General features: G+C 42.8%; 1 protein-coding gene across 1 annotated transcript in view; it reads right to left on the bottom strand.

Annotated features, from left to right (window-relative positions):
• The window catches only part of pde9aa (phosphodiesterase 9aa), a 138395-nt gene extending 124414 nt beyond the window's left edge, over positions 1 to 13981 (bottom strand). The window contains exons 1-2 of the mRNA XM_084022263.1: positions 13896 to 13981; positions 5991 to 6034 (exon numbers count right to left, since the gene is read on the bottom strand). Coding sequence (XP_083878389.1) covers positions 5991 to 6034; positions 13896 to 13936 — 85 coding nt within the window. The 5' untranslated portion in view covers positions 13937 to 13981. The remainder of the gene's footprint in view (positions 1 to 5990; positions 6035 to 13895) is intronic.
• Between the last annotated feature and the right edge of the window lie 3369 nt (positions 13982 to 17350).

The following is a 17350-nucleotide window of genomic DNA, read 5'->3' as shown; positions in this document are numbered from 1 at the left end:
CCAACTTAATGTGTATAACTGCATGAAACAGTCGATTGATCTAAAGGTGATAAGTCTTTATTTTCAGCTATGCAGGGCGACACTGTGGTGTAACGGTTAGCAACGCTGCCTATAGGGCAGGCGACAGGGGTTCGACTCCCGTGGTTCAACTCCCGTGGTTCAACTCCCGTGGTTCACAACGTAGCACAATGAACAAATTCTTTTTCATATAGGTGTAATCCCCCAGGCACAAAAAGAAACTGGCTTCAACTGAAAATTAAGCATTACATTTTGCACAAATACATAGACTAAGGCATATGATTTTAATCATATTTCACATATTCAACAGTAAATATAAGTGGCTATTTCAACAAAGAAATGTCCTTTTTCAGAAAACTCCTGTTCGCAAAAAATCTAAAGAGCTCTGCAAAGAATCTGCATTATGTCCACTATATAATATGTTGAAAATGTCGGAGGATATTATTAGGTATGTGATTGGTAGGAAAAACGGTTATTTCAGATTCCGGAAAAAGGCGGAGACATGTAGGGAGAAACTCAGGGTATGTTGAAACAAACCTGCCAGCGAGCAGGTTAGGGTCACAGAGTCAGTTACTATAGTAACTGACCTAAAGGTTGAGTTACCTGTCTTTCTGGAATGGAAAACTCAGAGTATCCCCTCTTCTCAGGGTTAAAAAAACTTTCAGGAAAACCTACTTTCTGGAACTGGCCTCCCCCTCAATGAGGCAGAAATCAAAGGTCTCCTCTATGCTGATGACCTGGTAGTGTTGTCTCCCACTAAAGAACGTCTACAGCAGCACCTGAACCTCCTCCATCAGTTCAATCAGACCTGGGCTCTGACTGTCAACCTAGAAAATACCAGAGTCATGATTTTTCAGAAGCAGTCCAGGAGCAAGGAAAACATCCACCGTTTTTATTTGGACACCTCTAAATTACAATACACCGATAAACTATACATATCTAGGCTTGAACATGAGCTCCACAGGAAGCTTCAACGTAGCTATTAAAGATCTGAGAGACAAAGCAAGAACGGCTTTCTATGCAATTAAACAAAATATTAAATTCAACATTACAATCTGGCTCAAAATTTTCCAATTCATGTTTGAACCAATTATTCTGTATGGCAGTGAAATCTGGGGCCCACATTTGAATCAGGACTTTGACAAATGGGACAAAACAATAATTGCATTGTTCAACACTTCAACTTGCGCAAGACTTGCATTGGTTTGGCTATGGGCTGCTGTTTAGCTGTAAGCAATCGTTGCTATGTTGTAACACAGTCATACATATGGACATAACAGCTTCATGGATTTATTACGGACATGACGACTGCACTGCTCGATCATTTCTTTATGGATACAAAATCTACGAGGAAAAAGTTTTCGTTTCTGCAGTGAGTGGGATGGACGAGCACCCGGTACATTACTAGCTGTAAGCAATGGTTGCTATGTTGTAACATAGTCATACATATGGACATAACAGCTTCATGGATTTATTATGGACATGACGACTGCACTGCTCAATCGTTTCTTTATGGATACAAAATCAAAACTACGAGGAAAACGTTTTCGTTTCTGCGGTGACTGGGTGGGACGAGCGCGCGCTCGGCTATCTACTGCTAATGTCTACGGGGTGACTTGAGGTGAGTAACTCCATGCAAAAACACACATATTTATGTCGTTTCGCCACACTATTTGAGCTAAACGAGCGCTGTCTTGTCTCGTACGGACCCAACCTGTGTTGCATAGGTCTTGGAATTATTTTCTGAGGCCCGGAAAAGCAGATAAAACTTGCCCCAATGGGTTAGCATTGGAGCATGTCTGGAAGGCTGCCAGGCAGGTACAGATCTCGGGCTAGGCAATGACCATTTTTGTCGGGTTTTTTGCTTCTAATAAGTCGGGATGACCCTGGGGACAATGAAAATGAGGTAAAAAATGACCGGATTTCTCCTTTAAGAAAAGTCCTGTTGGTGTTCAGCCTCAGTGGACATAATCTGGCTCATCTTTCAGAGATCCATCTTAAGTAACCCTAACAAAGGCAATCGGAGATAAGCGGTCACACAAAGCTGGTTATCAACTCGTTAACTCAACCCAGGGTTTACCTGTCCAGCTATGAGCGCGTGCACATGAAAGAGGCGGCGTTTGCAGCATTTGACCAATCACATACATGGATCAGTCTACGGCAGCGGAGCGGCATATTTCATGTACGAGGAGCTAACCATTATATTTCAGAAATACAAAGAAGTTTAACATATAATACAGGCAAAAGGCAACAGTTTCATCTGCCAAATGCAGGAAGAACAGCTGGCAAAAAGTCGCCGACTGTGTGAATGCGGAATTCGTATTAATAGTATTTGTAGTAGTATAATATGACTGCCCCATCATAAGGACACTACTAGATCTGACTGATTTCATGATAACCTTAACATCGTTGATAGATAGGCCAAACATACAACTTTAAAATGATGAATGTGTTGCTTGGATGTATTCTTATAACGTGGTTTATGACAATATCAGCCTCATTCTTTCAGCTGCAATCCCGGCGGTGTTAAACGGACTTGGGAGCAAATCAAATAAATATAAAAACATAATTCAAAGTGGTCAGTAGGCTGTACGCTGACACAGAAAAGTATTTCCCTCCGATGAGAATCTGTATCTCTCATAAAAAACATAGTCAGGGACAGAAAAAGGGTTTTGCCGGTCTCTGTACACTCTATAGTTCTCCTAAGAGACCCTCTCATGGATCCACCAAGCTTCTTTTTTTTTTTTTTCTTATCCGCACACCAAGACAGCTGATTGGTCAGTAGGCGGTGTGTTTCTCCACGTTGATCTCTTATCAGGAACATAACCTGCTCCGGAGCAGGTTAGCTCCACAGCGAAAGTTACCATGGTGATCTACCCCGGTAAGAAGTGAACCAGCGTCGTAGGACGGAAAACCCAGAGTTAACGCTTAAGTTACCTCGCTAAGCACAAATCCTGCTTCGTAGTACAGGCCTCTCGACAATGAGATTTATTGCCGCATCTTCGCCGCCCGTGCAGCCCTCACATGCTCCCTCTGTGGCGCCCCATCTCACCCAGCCTCTTCTCGCTAAAGAAGTTAAGGAAGGCTTCATGTCGTCCATCCTCCATTTCCTAACTTCCGCATCAGCCCCCTCAGTATCGCAACCATGAAATCAAGAAACGCATCATTATCGATCTTTCAGCACCCCATGGCAGTACCATTCCCAGCACCAATAGCTTGATCCCGAGTTAAGACTTTTCCCTTCACTACGGCACCATCGACCATGCCATCGGCCTTATTAAATTCGCTGGTAAAGGGTCGTGGCTCTCAAAAACTCACCAGCGCCTTCAAAGTCCTTGCGTTGGTGGTGTCTGCTGGCGTGGTGCATATTACCTTGCCGTCAGGCTCACCTTTGGCTGCAAAAGTAGCCCCAAACTCTTCGACACCCTGTCTGAAGCCCTCTGTCGGATCCTGTCCAATAACCACAGGATTCCATACGTCGTCCAGCTCTTGGACGATTTTCTCATCATTTCCCCCCCGTCATCACCACCCGCCTCCGGCCTGGTCACTCTGACTTCAGTCTTCTCCGACCTCGGAGTTCCATTGTCCTCAGAGAAAACAGAGGGCCCCTCCACATCCCTTGAGTTTCTCAACCTTCTCACTACTTGGAATGGAATCACTTTCTTCTACGACGACTGAACATCCGTCCATTCATCTTGAAAACAACGGTTTTCCATATCAAACTTCCTTCTCTTGGAGCAAGCAATGCTGCCATCGCTGTCTTTCTCTTTTCTCTTGCTCTCTCTGGTGCGCTGAGGGTAAACAAACGATTTGATTGGCTCAATTCAGTGAAGTCACTGTCGTATTAACTGGAGTAGCTGCGCCCACTGTAGCCGCGGCCGTAAAAGAAAAAAGAAGATAATGCTCTATGAAAACGATCTATTCTCGTGCATTCATCAGAGATTGGTCATGGGTCCGGACAGAACCATCAATCGGTCCAGACCCAGACCGCGGTCCGCCATTTAGGAATGCCTGATCTACACCGTTCATTGACGTGCGTCTGCAGTAGGGGTGGGCGATATGGCAAAAATATTTTGCAAGTTACTGAACAGTACAACCAAAAAAATGTCCCTATTAAAAAAATATAGCCCTACAACGTAACAAAACTGAAAAAATAACAGACCATTTAGGCCAAAGTACCTTTTCGAACAGATTTTAATCAAATTTGAAAGTGCAATTCTGCAAAGTATGAACATTCAACAAGAATTTTAAAAGGTAAAACAACACTATAAATAGCTTATTGAAAAAAAGTATATAAATAAAAATTTAAAGTAACTCTTGTCATATCTTAAGTACATTTTTTTTAAAGTGAAATGTGATTCAGAACCAAAACAATCAAACAAAGATGCAATAATGTCTGAATCGTGACTATTGAAATCCCAGCAGCTTTGGAACATATCTTTCACATCTTTTTACAACTTACATCTCTTTCTAAAAGAAGACAATGTATGACAGATCACAGTCACAGATTTTTTGCCAGGAAAAACAGTTTATCGACTTTATCTGGCTTGAAAAACCAGTTCCATATTACAGACATCAAATTCTTTTTAGGGACCAACTCTTCTGTGTTGTCCTCCATGCCGCTTGTGCGCTGTATACAAGCTGTCCGTAATCCCTCAGCGTAGTGGCAGAGGTGCAACGGCATATTAGGGTCACTGTAGTTTTAAAAAAACGGAGCCGAGAGAGGTGCGCAATATTCAGAGAAAAAAGTCACAGATTTATAAAGTAGCAATTTTGCATATCGATATATGGTGGCGACGCCCATGCATGGAGGACATGGAAAAGTGGAAGCTTGTGACATTTAGACACTTTATCTCAAAATATGTTTTTTCAAAGTTTCACATTGCTGTGTCCACACTATTGTGTTGCCTTGCGTTACTCACTAGAACCACTAACCACTCGGGATGCTGCAATCGATCGGCCGCTGATCGTTATCAACCGATATGGACCCTAAAAAGGTTGATCGGTGGGCCTTCAAAGTGCCGATCAGAAAAGCCGATCGCATATTTACTGTATGTATCTTTTTTTACCCGAGGCGCAGGGTGGTAATTTAACGATGGCCACGACGCCTGTCAAAGTTCCAGTGTAAACAGTGCTAACGACGTGTGAACAGACAAGACAAAGACAAAGTCAAGACAAAGACTCTCGTGTGCACAGTAGGCTCGTCCCGTGTCTGTGGATCAGAGCGGTTGCTCTGCTGGGATTGTTCCAAAATACTTGCACAACTTCGTGACCGGCGCAGGTGAAGTATCAACATCACATGCAAGAAGAACGTCAACCGTTTGTCAGCTTAATTACAGCCACCCGAGTGGAGCTGAGCGAGTGGGCAGTGAAAGCACACAGCAGCATTTTTATTATAAAAGTACTGGTCCGGTTCCACTCTGGTCCCATTCACACCACGAGTCTGAAGCCCAAGCCCGACCCAGAATCCCGCTGCGTCCTACACAGTCATCAACAGTATTTTCAGTCATAAAATGGCTCGATTATTATTATTATTATTCATCCATTCGGTGATCGGTATCGGCAGATTTATGATTCCTGTGATCAGTGATCGGATCGGCCCCCAAAAATGCTGATCGGAGCATCCCTACTAACCACTATTGCTGCTTTGTACATGCTGTGAAACTTTGCAGACAGAGGAGTTGACCCCTGATGGCCAGCAGAGACAATGCAAGTTTGAGGTACCTCAGCAAAGTTCAGGTAGTCACCTAGTTGAACTCAGCTTCCTTCTTTCATTCCTTCAACCACCTTCTTGAGGGAGGTTGGTATTGATATTGTTGTATCCAAGTCCTTCATAATGCTTAAAAGTAGGTGTGTCTCCATAGACATTAGCGTGCACGTAATCATAGTCAATGTGAGTACCCCTTAATGCTTTTACACACATATTAAATGTAATTGAATGACTTTCTGAATGAATGTGTGCGGAAACTCACCAGCAAGTTGTCCTCCAGTCATAGGAACCACTCTGTACGGTGACCTTGAACACAACAGGACACAGGTTACTTGTGAGACCAGAGGTGGTGTGAAGCTGAAATGAAATCCTCTAGTGTCCTCTAAAGCAACACATTGTATTCTTTTTCACACACACTCACTCATACACACACACACACACACACACACGCACAAACGCACACACACTGTTTACAAGGAAGAATACACTCAGGTGATGTTTGACAAATATAAAGCTTCAGATTTTACTCTTAGATAAGATAGCAAGCACACATACACACCTATTAACGTGTCCTCTCTTATCAGTGTGTGCTTGTGTGTATGGGTGAGTGTGAATGAATGTGTCTACAGCCTTGGGAGTGGAGTGTATTAAGTGTTTTGTCTAACGACACCAGATCATCCTTTAAGTTTAGGTCAGTCCACCTTTTTGTTCTGGTCGAATTAGAAAATTTGGATGGCAGTGGTCTGCTGTGGCCTCAGGTCATTGCAAAAACTACCAAACAGCAGCTTTGGAAAATTCCATTCCAAAAATGAAATGGGATGTGTCATCTTGCAGTAACTGCCTTAAAGTCCCAGTAAAACAAAAAAAAAGTAAGAGGGTCTTCGTCTTCAGTAGTGTGAAACTGAATAAAAGGGATTTAATTGGACCTGCATTTCTATAGCACTTTTCTAGTCTTTTCAACTACTCAAAGTGTTTTACACTACATTCAGTCTATTTACCCATTCACACACATTCAAACACTGATGGCACAGCCTTAGAGGCGAATTCGGGGTTCAGGATCTTGCCCAAGGACACTTCAGCATGACTCGAGGAGCCGGGATTTGAACCGCCGACCGGAGGACGACTCACTCTATCATTGAACCACAGCCGTCTCAATTTAAATCAAATCCTTTGCATTTGCATCAGGCCCCTCCCCCTCTACCACCGAGCTCCTCCGCTCCCTCCCATGGAGTGCTCGTCAGTGCACGTGCACCAGATTCCTGAGAACGCGCCCGTGTCTCCTCTCATCGATAAACAGCAAGGAGTACACGCTACACAGAGGTAGGCTGGCTAACTTACTCATAGATAGCAACTGCTAACGTCATTTAGCGTATGCCTAGCTTGAGGCGTGTGCCTGTGATATTGTAACATGCGTGAGGGGGTAGGTGGGATCTGTGGCGTGTGCACGAACTGTGAACTGCACTGAGTGGACAGGATGATACGGGCGCGGTGGATTTTTGGAAAACAAGCTCTACATGCACGAAGAGGCGCGTTTTTTTTTCTAAAACCGGATGATTTATGTTGTTCCATCAGAGCATAGTTGCCAAACAACAGAAGTTATTAGGAATTTGCAGACAAGACAAACACCACACAAAAACTAGGCAGCCTAAGACACAGACATAGACATAAGACAAAGTACATGCATGATTCATTCATTCCTTCATGGCTCAACCCTACATAGGCAAGAGTCTAAAGTGGCATGTGACTTTAGTGGAAGTTCACCTAAAGTGCAGGTTTTGAGTTCACTACCAAAAGTGCAAATGTAACAAGCTATGTAATACAGTGGCAAAATAGCATGGTTACAGTTTAAAACATGTTGCTTAAAAAAAAAAACCTACCTCCATGAGGTATTGGTGCAAGGATGGAGAGCTATTTAAAAATCGAATTGCACTACAGTATGTGCTATTTAAAAAGTGGGAGGTCTTTGTATTAATAGCCCTCAGCCTTCTACCTGATGGGAGGATCCTAAGGAGATTGTTGGCAGGGTGAGTTACATCCAGCAGGATTTTCATGCCCTTTCGTTGCATGTGGGCCTTGTAGATTTCTGGTAAGTGGGTGAGTTTGCAACCTATGATCTTCTCGGCTGTGTGAACTATTCTGTCTAGGTGTAGCCTGTTCTGGACAGTGGTGTTTCCATACCAGACAGTAATAGAGAAGGAGAGAATACTCTCAATAGTGGCACGATAGAATTGCAACATCCCCTTGCAGGCCACCCCAAATTTTCTCAGTTGCCAGAGGAAAAAGAGCCTCTGCTGGGGTTTTTTAGTGATGCAGCTCAGGTTGTCACCCCATTTCATTGAGGATGAGACTATGCTCCCTAAGAACCTGAAGCTGTCCACCCGTTCTACTTCAACTCCATTGATGGCCAGGGGCTGGGACACTAGCCCCTTGCGGCCAAAGTCCACTACCATTTCTTTGGTCTTTAAAACATTTGATTCTAAATTGTGGTGGGAACACCATTCCACTAATGTGAGTACCTCTTTCCTGTAAGCCACATCGTCATCATCCTTATAGATGAGCCCTACCAATGTTTTGTCGACTTCAAATTTATACATCTTGACAGAGTCCGTGTGTGATACACAATCATTGGTGTACAGTGAGTACAGTAGGGGGGGGGGATAAGACACACCCCTGAGGGGCGCCAGTGCTGATGTATTTGACCCCAGAGGTTTTGCTGTTTACCCTTACCACTTGTTTCCTGTGCAGCAGAAAATCCAGGATCCAATGACAGAGTGAGTCATGCACACTTATCTGTTGAAGTTGTTTAAAAAGTTTGATGGGTAAAATTGTGTTAAAAGCAGAGCTATAATCTATAACACGAATCTTGGCATAGTAACCTTGGGACTCTAGGTGCTGAGGAACAGAGTGGAGGGACACAGCATCATCAACGGACCTGTTTGCCCTGTATGCAAACTGGAAGGGGTCTAGGCTCACTACCCTGGACAGGTAGGTGCATACAATGCGTTCAAATATTTTCATCACCGCCGGAGTTAAGGCTACTGGTCTGTAGTCATTCAGGCAGCTGATTTTGGTCTTGCGTTCAAATATTTTCATCACCGCCGGAGTTAAGGCTACTGGTCTGTAGTCATTCAGGCAGCTGATTTTGGTCTTTTTTGGCACAGGTACTATGACAGCAGACTTATAACAGACAGGGACTCTACATTCTCTTAGTGACCAGTTAAAGATCTGTGTGAGCACTGGAGCCAACTCAACTGCACAGTGCTTAATGGTGGCAGAGGATACCAGGTCAGAGCCTGCAGCTTTCCTGCAGTTTTGTTTCGTAAGTAACAGTCTAACCTCATCCTCTTCAATGACAAAAGGGGGGCTGGCGGGGTTGCCCCATCTGGGCTGTGTGAGGTGACTGGCATTACTTTTATCAAAACGACAGTAAAACTCGTTAAGGCTAACGAGTTCAGGATCGTCATCACTAACCCCTGGTGTTGTGCTTGTGTAGCTAGTAATTTGTTTCAAGCCTTCCAAAACTCCTCTGCTGTCATTACTACTGAGTTTGTTCTCAAGCTTGCGTCTGTAGTCCACCTTAGCCTTAGTGACAGCTTTCTCAAATGTATACTTAGCTACTTTAGGTCTCTGTCCCCACTCTTATAGGCAATACTTTTGTTTTTCCAGAGGTTTTTAATTTCTCTGCTAAACCATGGTTTGTTATTGCTATACACAGTAACAGTCTTAGTAGGCACACATACATTTTCAGAGAAGTTAATAAAAGCATTTACCACTTCAGTAAATTAATCTAGGTCAGCATTACATGAATCTTTAAAAACAGACCAGACAGTCTTTCATTGCTTCAATTGCTGGAGTGGACCATTGTTTTACCATCTTAGTAGTTGGTTTTACAGTTTTTAATTTCTGCTTGTAGGCAGGTATTAAAAAGATAGTATTGTGGTCTGACTGTCCAAGAGGAGCCCAGGCCACTGCATGATAGGCATTGGCAATCTTATCATACCTGGTGGGCACCCGGATCTGCTGTTTTAGCCTGGGCAGGCATTGTTTCAGGCTGACATGATTAAAGTCACCTAAAACCAACACCACCGAGTCCAGGTTAGAGTTTTCGATGTCTGTGATGAGAGCAGAAAGTTGTTTGGCCGCCTCCATTTCTGCAGCTTGGGGAGGTATGTAGCTATCCGCAATCACTCATCTACTGTTGATGAGGATGGAAAGCTCATCGCGTTTATTTACGAGGGATCGGAAGTTGGCAAGTAAGACACTTGGAAGCGGAGTACGATGCCGTTTCAGGCGGACCAAAACGCCAGGCTTCCTGGTTTTCAGCCGGGGGTTAGCATTGGAGTTAGCATCAGTAATCCCTTGAGTAAGCCTACCGCTGGTGTCCGAAGGTCTGATTAAAATGTCCTCGTAAAAGTTCAGCTTTGGCTCAGATTTACCCATGTTATCTCGTATGTGAAGGAGAGCCATTCTCTCATACTTGATGATCCCAAAAACATAATCCACGCGTAAACACAGCACAAACAAACATACTGACAGACAGAGCAACACCAAGTTGCCATAGGACGGCGCCATGACACCAACACTGACATTGATCTCTGACTCTGGAATGTTGCCGAATGCGACTTTAAATAAAGTGTATTCTTTTCTCTAAAGGCTGCTGTCTGTAGTTATTGCTGTGTGAACATTGTGATAACTGGTTGAGAGAGAGTTAAAGCTCTCTGGCCATCCTTTGAAGGTAAAGTAGTTTATTGGCATTCTGGGTGAACAGTCCTCCTTTGAGGCTAGATTAACGGTTCGGTTATTTGTCCCTGATCCCAGAGGGTTGCCCCTTTATTACTGGATTAAGAATTATTCTATGAATATTTATAATCCTATTGATACTCATATACACTATATTGCCAAAAGTTTTCGTTCACCTGCCTTATACCAATATGACGTCGGTCCACCCTTTGCTGCTATAACAGCTTCAACTCTTCTGGAAGGCTTTCCACAAGGTTTAGGAGTGTGTTTATGGGACTTTTTGACCATTCTTCCAGAAGTGTATTTGTGAGGTCACACACTGATGTTGGAGGGAAGGCCTGGCTCTCAGTCTCCACTCTAATTCATCCCAAAGGTGTTCTATCGGGTTGAGGTCAGGACTCTGTGCAGGCCAGTCAAGTTCATCCACACCAAACTCCCTCATCCATGTCTTTATGGACCTTGCTTTGTGCACTGGTGCACAGTCATGTTGGAACAGGAAGGGGCCATCCCCAAACTGTTCCACAAAGTTGGGAGCATGGAATGTCCAACATCTCTTGGTATGCTGAAGCATTCAGAGTTCCTTTCACTGGAACTAAGGGGCCAAGCCCAGCTCCTGACAAAACAACCCCACACCATAATCCCCCGCCACCAAACTTTACACGTGGCACAATGAAGTCAGCCAAGTACCGTTGTCCTGGCAACCGCCAAACCCAGACTCATCCATCAGATTGCCAGATGGAGAAGCATGATTGGTCACTCCAGAGAACATCTCCACTGCTCTAGAGTCCAGTGGCGGCGTGTTTTACACCACTGCATCGGACGCTTTGCATTGCACTTGCTGATGTATGACTTGGATGCTGCTGATCGCCATGGAAACCCATTCCATGAAACTCTACTCTTTTCTTGAGCTAATCTGAAGGCCACATGAATTTTGGAGGTCTGTAGTGATTGAAAGTTGGTGACCCCGCTCCATTTTACGTGGCCTACCACTTCTTGGCTGAGTTGCTGTCATTCCCAATCACTTCCACTTTGTTATAATCCCACTGACAGTTGACTGCGGAATAATTAGGAGTGAGGACATGTCACAACTTGACTTGTTGCACAGGTGGCATCCTATCACAGTACCACGCTGGAATTCACTGAGCTCCTGAGAGTGACACATTCTTTCACAAATGTTTGTAGAAACAGTCTGCATGCCGAGGTGCTTGCTTTTATACACCTGTGTCCATGGAAGTGATTGGAACACCTGATTTCAATCATTTGAATGGGTGAGTGAAAAGCTTTTCCGAACCTGCTCTCTATTAGGGTTGTCAAAAAAATTGATACTCAGAAAATAATCAATAATAAGAATTTGCATCGGATTCAATACAAGCTACCAGACACAATCAGTAGCAGCCTGCTCTACCAACTCTATTAGACAAGCTACCAGACACAATCAGTAGCAGCCTGCTCTACCAACTCTATTAGACAAGCTACAGGGCTGCCAACTTTTCAACAAACCTTGGAGTGAGATTTGGTGGGGCCAACCAAAATGTTGCTGCATACGCGGCAATTTTTTTGTTTGACCCATTCAGTGTCATTAGCATCACATGTTTCTATACCATTTATCAGTGGTTCTCAATGCCTAACTCGGAAAATAGAACAAATTGACCCAACAGTAAGATACAAGACACAGCATGGCTCATTTTGTATATGTTTACTTTGGGATTCTGTAGTAATCAAATACTAAACATACAAAACATTTGAATAAAAATAAAAAAAAACAAAAGCTTCAGGCGGACCGCCTGGTTCACACCGGCCGCGGAAGCGCCGCGAATAGGCACGTAGCGGAGCCCGCTTCCTTTCGGCGCCCTTGTTAAGCGATAGTGTAGTTCACACCAGATGCGGAGCGGCGCGAATAGGCGCGGCCATCCCATGCCGTGAAGCGATCGTTTCGCCGTCTGCTATATTTTTTGCGCATGCCGCGAGCGATCGTGTCAATTCTGGCAGGAAATCACACAAACAAACACGAGACATTTCCGGTCAATTTTCAAAAAAAGCAATTTTCTAAATAAAATACCGCGATTGACTCATTGACTAAACTCGCACTGCGAAACAGGAAGAGAAAATACATTTAATAAATGTGAAGAGTAGATAAAAAATATGTGTATTTTAACTGTATATCTACACTACTACTGTCTACTACCATACACACTCTCTCGGTCTGTCTGTGTGTCTCTCTCTCTATCTCTCTCTCTCTCTCTCTCTCTCTCTCTCTCTCTGAACGGATAAATAAAAGAAGTGTACAAACTTCTTGGTTACAGAAACATGGTGTATTATTTAATGAGGTTATGATAAAAAAAATAGCTCTGAATGAACAACAGCTGAGCAGAAGCGCTTGCGCAAAAATTGCACTGGTCTGTTGGACTTGGTTGAACAAAAATAAACAATATTTTGTTGCTTAAGCTTATGTATTCAGTCATTATTCAATGGTATACTAAAAATCCATGTGAAAAAAATTACTTCTCACTGTTCTCAGGTCAAATCTTTATATGCGATTAAAATGCGATTCATTTCGATTAATTAATTACAAAGCCTCTAATTAATTAGATACATTTTTTTAATCGAGTCCCGGCCCTAATATTTCTTGTTTCTCGCTTCTCTTCCCAGCTCAAAGTCCTTAAGAGCTGTGTGCTCTTAATGATTTCTCTCTCATTCTGACCATAGACAGTAGGTTCCCACCAAAGAGTAGACTATACCAGATGAGATCCGAGCTCCACCCCCTCGCTGTCTCTGAAAGCTTAACTAATCCATCACGATGGCGTTTGTCAAGCTAATCTCAACAGCTTGATAACTATGAACTATGAAATCCATTCCGTGTTTCTGTTTTCTTTTTTCTTAATTCTTTGTTTTAAAATTAAAGAGCATTCTTTCCATCAAATGTCTAATCATGTGGCTGATGAATAAAAATTTAAGAAATAAATAAGAAAATATGAGAAATGTATTAAAGAAACATTCTAGTAGTTCTCCGCGACCCTGAATGCAGGATAAGCGGAAGACAATGGATGGATGGATGGATTCTAGTTGTTCTAATTCTAATTCCTTGTCATTCAGAGTCAAATGTGCATAAAATATTTAAGTGTATGTGCAATCATTTATGGAGGAGTCACAATACACCACCCATTTTTTTTACAAATAATAACTTTGGACCCCCCCCCCCCTGACTTTTACCATCTGTCAGCACATCTGTGGATCCACTCGCCGCTTGTTAAGTTTCACTTTCAGTTGTGAATCAGTTCATTTCTGAACGTTTCTGATGTGAGATTCTGTTTGTAGCTGCTCATCACACAGATTGTATGATGACAACCCTGCTCCCTACTGAATCCCAACAAAAGGCCAAAAATTCAGAGAGGTTTCTGATGCAAATACAGATCATAGTTTACAATACCTCTCTGTGTTGTGTGGCATGGTGGGGTCGATGGACACCATTGCTCCAGACGAATCCAGGAGGGACAGATTAGTGTTCCTGCAGGAAGACAAAAAACACACATTCAGATTTTACATCATAAATTCATGACTAAACAGGAATCATGCTAACCTGAAAACTAAGGCGAACTACACTAAAGGTATGATTCAGGTAACAGCTACTTTGAGAACACATTGTTAAATACATGAAGGGCTATATTCAGAAACTAGAAACTATTAAAGCTGACAGCATTAAATGTGTGTGTGTGTGTGTGTGTGTGTGTGTTTTACCTCGGCGCACCCAACGCTGTACAGAGAAGCTCCTTAAGGTCACACGGGCTGCAGAATCTACTGAACACTACCTGAGGGAGAACAACACGCTCAATCACACAGTATAAGGGAACAATTTAGATTTGACAAGATCTGAAGAAGTGAACATGGTAAATCCAGTGGCAACCTTTGAAAAGTAGACTAAGTAAAAATATCACATTTTGAATCATTTCCGTATATCATATACGCTGTACTGTATATTTAGGTCAAAATAAGGCCGTGGGATTTTGAAATGCATAATCTCCATATGTAAAGGTTAGAGTGAATATGCTCCTGACAGAATGTGTGTCATGTTGAACCTAATGGAGAGCTATAGTTAACATCATAGAGGTCACTAGTCCAAAGGAACATGACAGTGGTTTAACATTTGATTTTGATCTATTTCATACTTGTATATGGACATGTACAATGGGCTTTGTTTTACTGTACCATATAACTAAAAAACAATAAATACAGTTTAAAAATAAATAAGACTACATGCCAAACATTAGCATACCAAAGAGATGATGTTAGCTTACAACTCTGAGCCCAGCTGAGGCACTGTAACTTTCATTTTCAAATGCTTGCTAGCAGAAAGTCATTTACACACCATGGACGTTGCCTGTTTATTACCCTTGCAGGAATTTGAGAGAAAGAAATCCTCAGTCGACTAATCCCTGGTTCACACTACATGATATCATCCTGATTCTATCTCAACAGCCGTGTCTCCTCAGATGAGAACCATGTGTTTACATGAATGGCGATTACGGCGGAATCTTCTGCGTAAAAAGGCCTACTCTTTATATGCTCAAAATTATTTACACGTATTACATTTTGATTTTAATTATTACACGTAACACAATAGCAATCTTTAATGATGTAATGAATCAAGCATGTACATACACTTAAGTGTACAAAGTCTATTTGAAGTTGTTCCATTTTAGTACATACAAGTTCACTAAATACACTTCAAATTGTGCTTTTCTAACATTTATGTTCAACTAACATACTTTGAGTACAAATAGCAAACTTCCATCCATCCATCTATCCATTGTCTATCGCTTATCCTGTATTCAGGGTCGCAGGGGGGCTGGAGCCGATCCCAGCTGTCATTGGGCGAAGGCAGGGTACACCCTGGACAGGACGCCAGTCTATCGCAGGGCCGACATGTAGAGACAGACAACCATTCACGCTCACATTCACACCTACGGGCAATTTAGAGTCACCAATCAACCTATCCCCATCCTGCATGTCTTTGGACTGTGGGAGGAAGCCAGAGAACCCAGAGAGAACCCACGCTTACACGGGGAGAACATGCAAACTCCACACAGAAGGAACCCGGGGCCGACCCGGGAATCGAACCCGGGACCCTCTTGCTGTGAGGCGAAAGTGCTACCCACTACACCACCGTGCAGCCCCAAATAGCAAACTTCAAATTTACTAATCATTAGCGTTCTTGTATACTGATGAATGTGTCTGCAAGTACACTCAAGTATACTAACATATATGATTCTTTATATATTTATTTTTCACCAGGCAACAACAGCCCTGCCACGTTGATGTTTCCTGGAGGGACGATCAAGAGAGAGCGAAACAAGAGAAATAGCAGAGGTTCTTCACACTGTAAAAAATAAAGGGCTATGAAAACTCAAAAATTGTAGGTAACTGGCTGAAATAGATTTTTGTGTTTTGGGTCCAACTAAAACTCTCAAGTTTTGAGGAAAACTACATTTATTTAAGACAACAAATTATCTTTTGTTGAGATAACTTCAAATTTAGATTTTTTTAAACACTTAAAATTCAGCAGTCTTAACTAATTAGGGCCCGAGCGCCGACAACGTCGGGCTGCGAAGACCTATTGTTATTCAAATGTTTTTTCTTCTTCTTATTATTCTTTCACGCCTTCGCCCTGCATTTTGGGGGCCTGAGCATGAAAAAAAAAACTAACACGCCTTCGCCCTGCATTTTGGGGGCCTGAGCATGAAAAAAAACTAACGAAAATTGGAGTGTCTATAGGGTCTGGCGTAAGTTAGAGAATTTGGCGTTTTCGCATTCAACCACGAAAAAGTTGCTCGCTAGCGCCACCTAGAGTGGAGAATCGCCAGCCCCGCCGCACCGTAACTCCAATTGACATGAAACTTTGCACACATGTGCAAACAAGTGTCCTCTACAAAAAATCCTCTTGGAGTACCAAAGTCCGCCTACCGAATTTTTCCGCCATCTTGGATTTTATGAAAAAAAGGAAGTTGCGCAGTTCTCGGAAACCGTTGGTCCGATTTGGACGAAATTTGGTACACATACTCTGTAGACCTAGCTGAGGGGGTGGTCCACAAATGTTTCGAAAATATGCATGTTATCAGAAGATATCGGCCAATGAACATTAGAGGGTGGGGCTACCAAAATGCAATTAGCATAACTCGATAACTTTTGCCCCTAAAATTACGAAACTAGAAACCTATGTTGTTATAGGTTCAAAGAACATGCATGTCAAGTTTCATCAAAATTGGGTAATGTTTGGCGCTGCCACAAATTTCCAAAAAGTGCCATTTTTGGCCGTTTTTGGCTGTTTTTGCCCATTCACAGGGGTCACACAAAGTCAAAAAATCATTAAACCGTTGACCTGATAGATACCAAAATTTGATATGTGGTTGGAAAGGCCTAAAGGAGAAAAAACAAGTTAAAGATGTCCAGAATATTTAGGGGCGTGGCCACAACGACGCCTTGACTGCGCTACTATTTTCATCCTTCGCCATTGGCATCACAACTGTTATAACTTCACCGTTTCTTCTCCGATCTGCTCCAAAATATTCATGCTTGTTAACAATCACGTCCTGAACACAACTGCACTGCAATTTTAACTGACAGGTAGAGCGCCACCTAATGGCAAAATGAAATGTGACCGATTTTATGCCCATAATGTGACCGATTTTATGCCCATCTTCTGAGCAACAGCCCCCCCTCTAGGTAGGGCGTACACGCATGAAATATTTTTTCCTAGATAGCCCAAGTGGAGCTGTACAAAAAAGCCTCTTGGACCCACCGCCTCAAGTCATGATAAAGTAGGTAAAAAAAATGTTTTTAGCCAAGTGTGTAAATCAGCCAGGTTTTCACTCAATCTTCACTCGGGGA

Source organism: Eutrigla gurnardus, assembly GCF_963514095.1.
Source record: "Eutrigla gurnardus genome assembly, chromosome: 12".
Taxonomy (NCBI): domain Eukaryota; kingdom Metazoa; phylum Chordata; class Actinopteri; order Perciformes; family Triglidae; genus Eutrigla; species Eutrigla gurnardus.
This window is presented reverse-complemented; position numbering and strand designations above follow the sequence as displayed.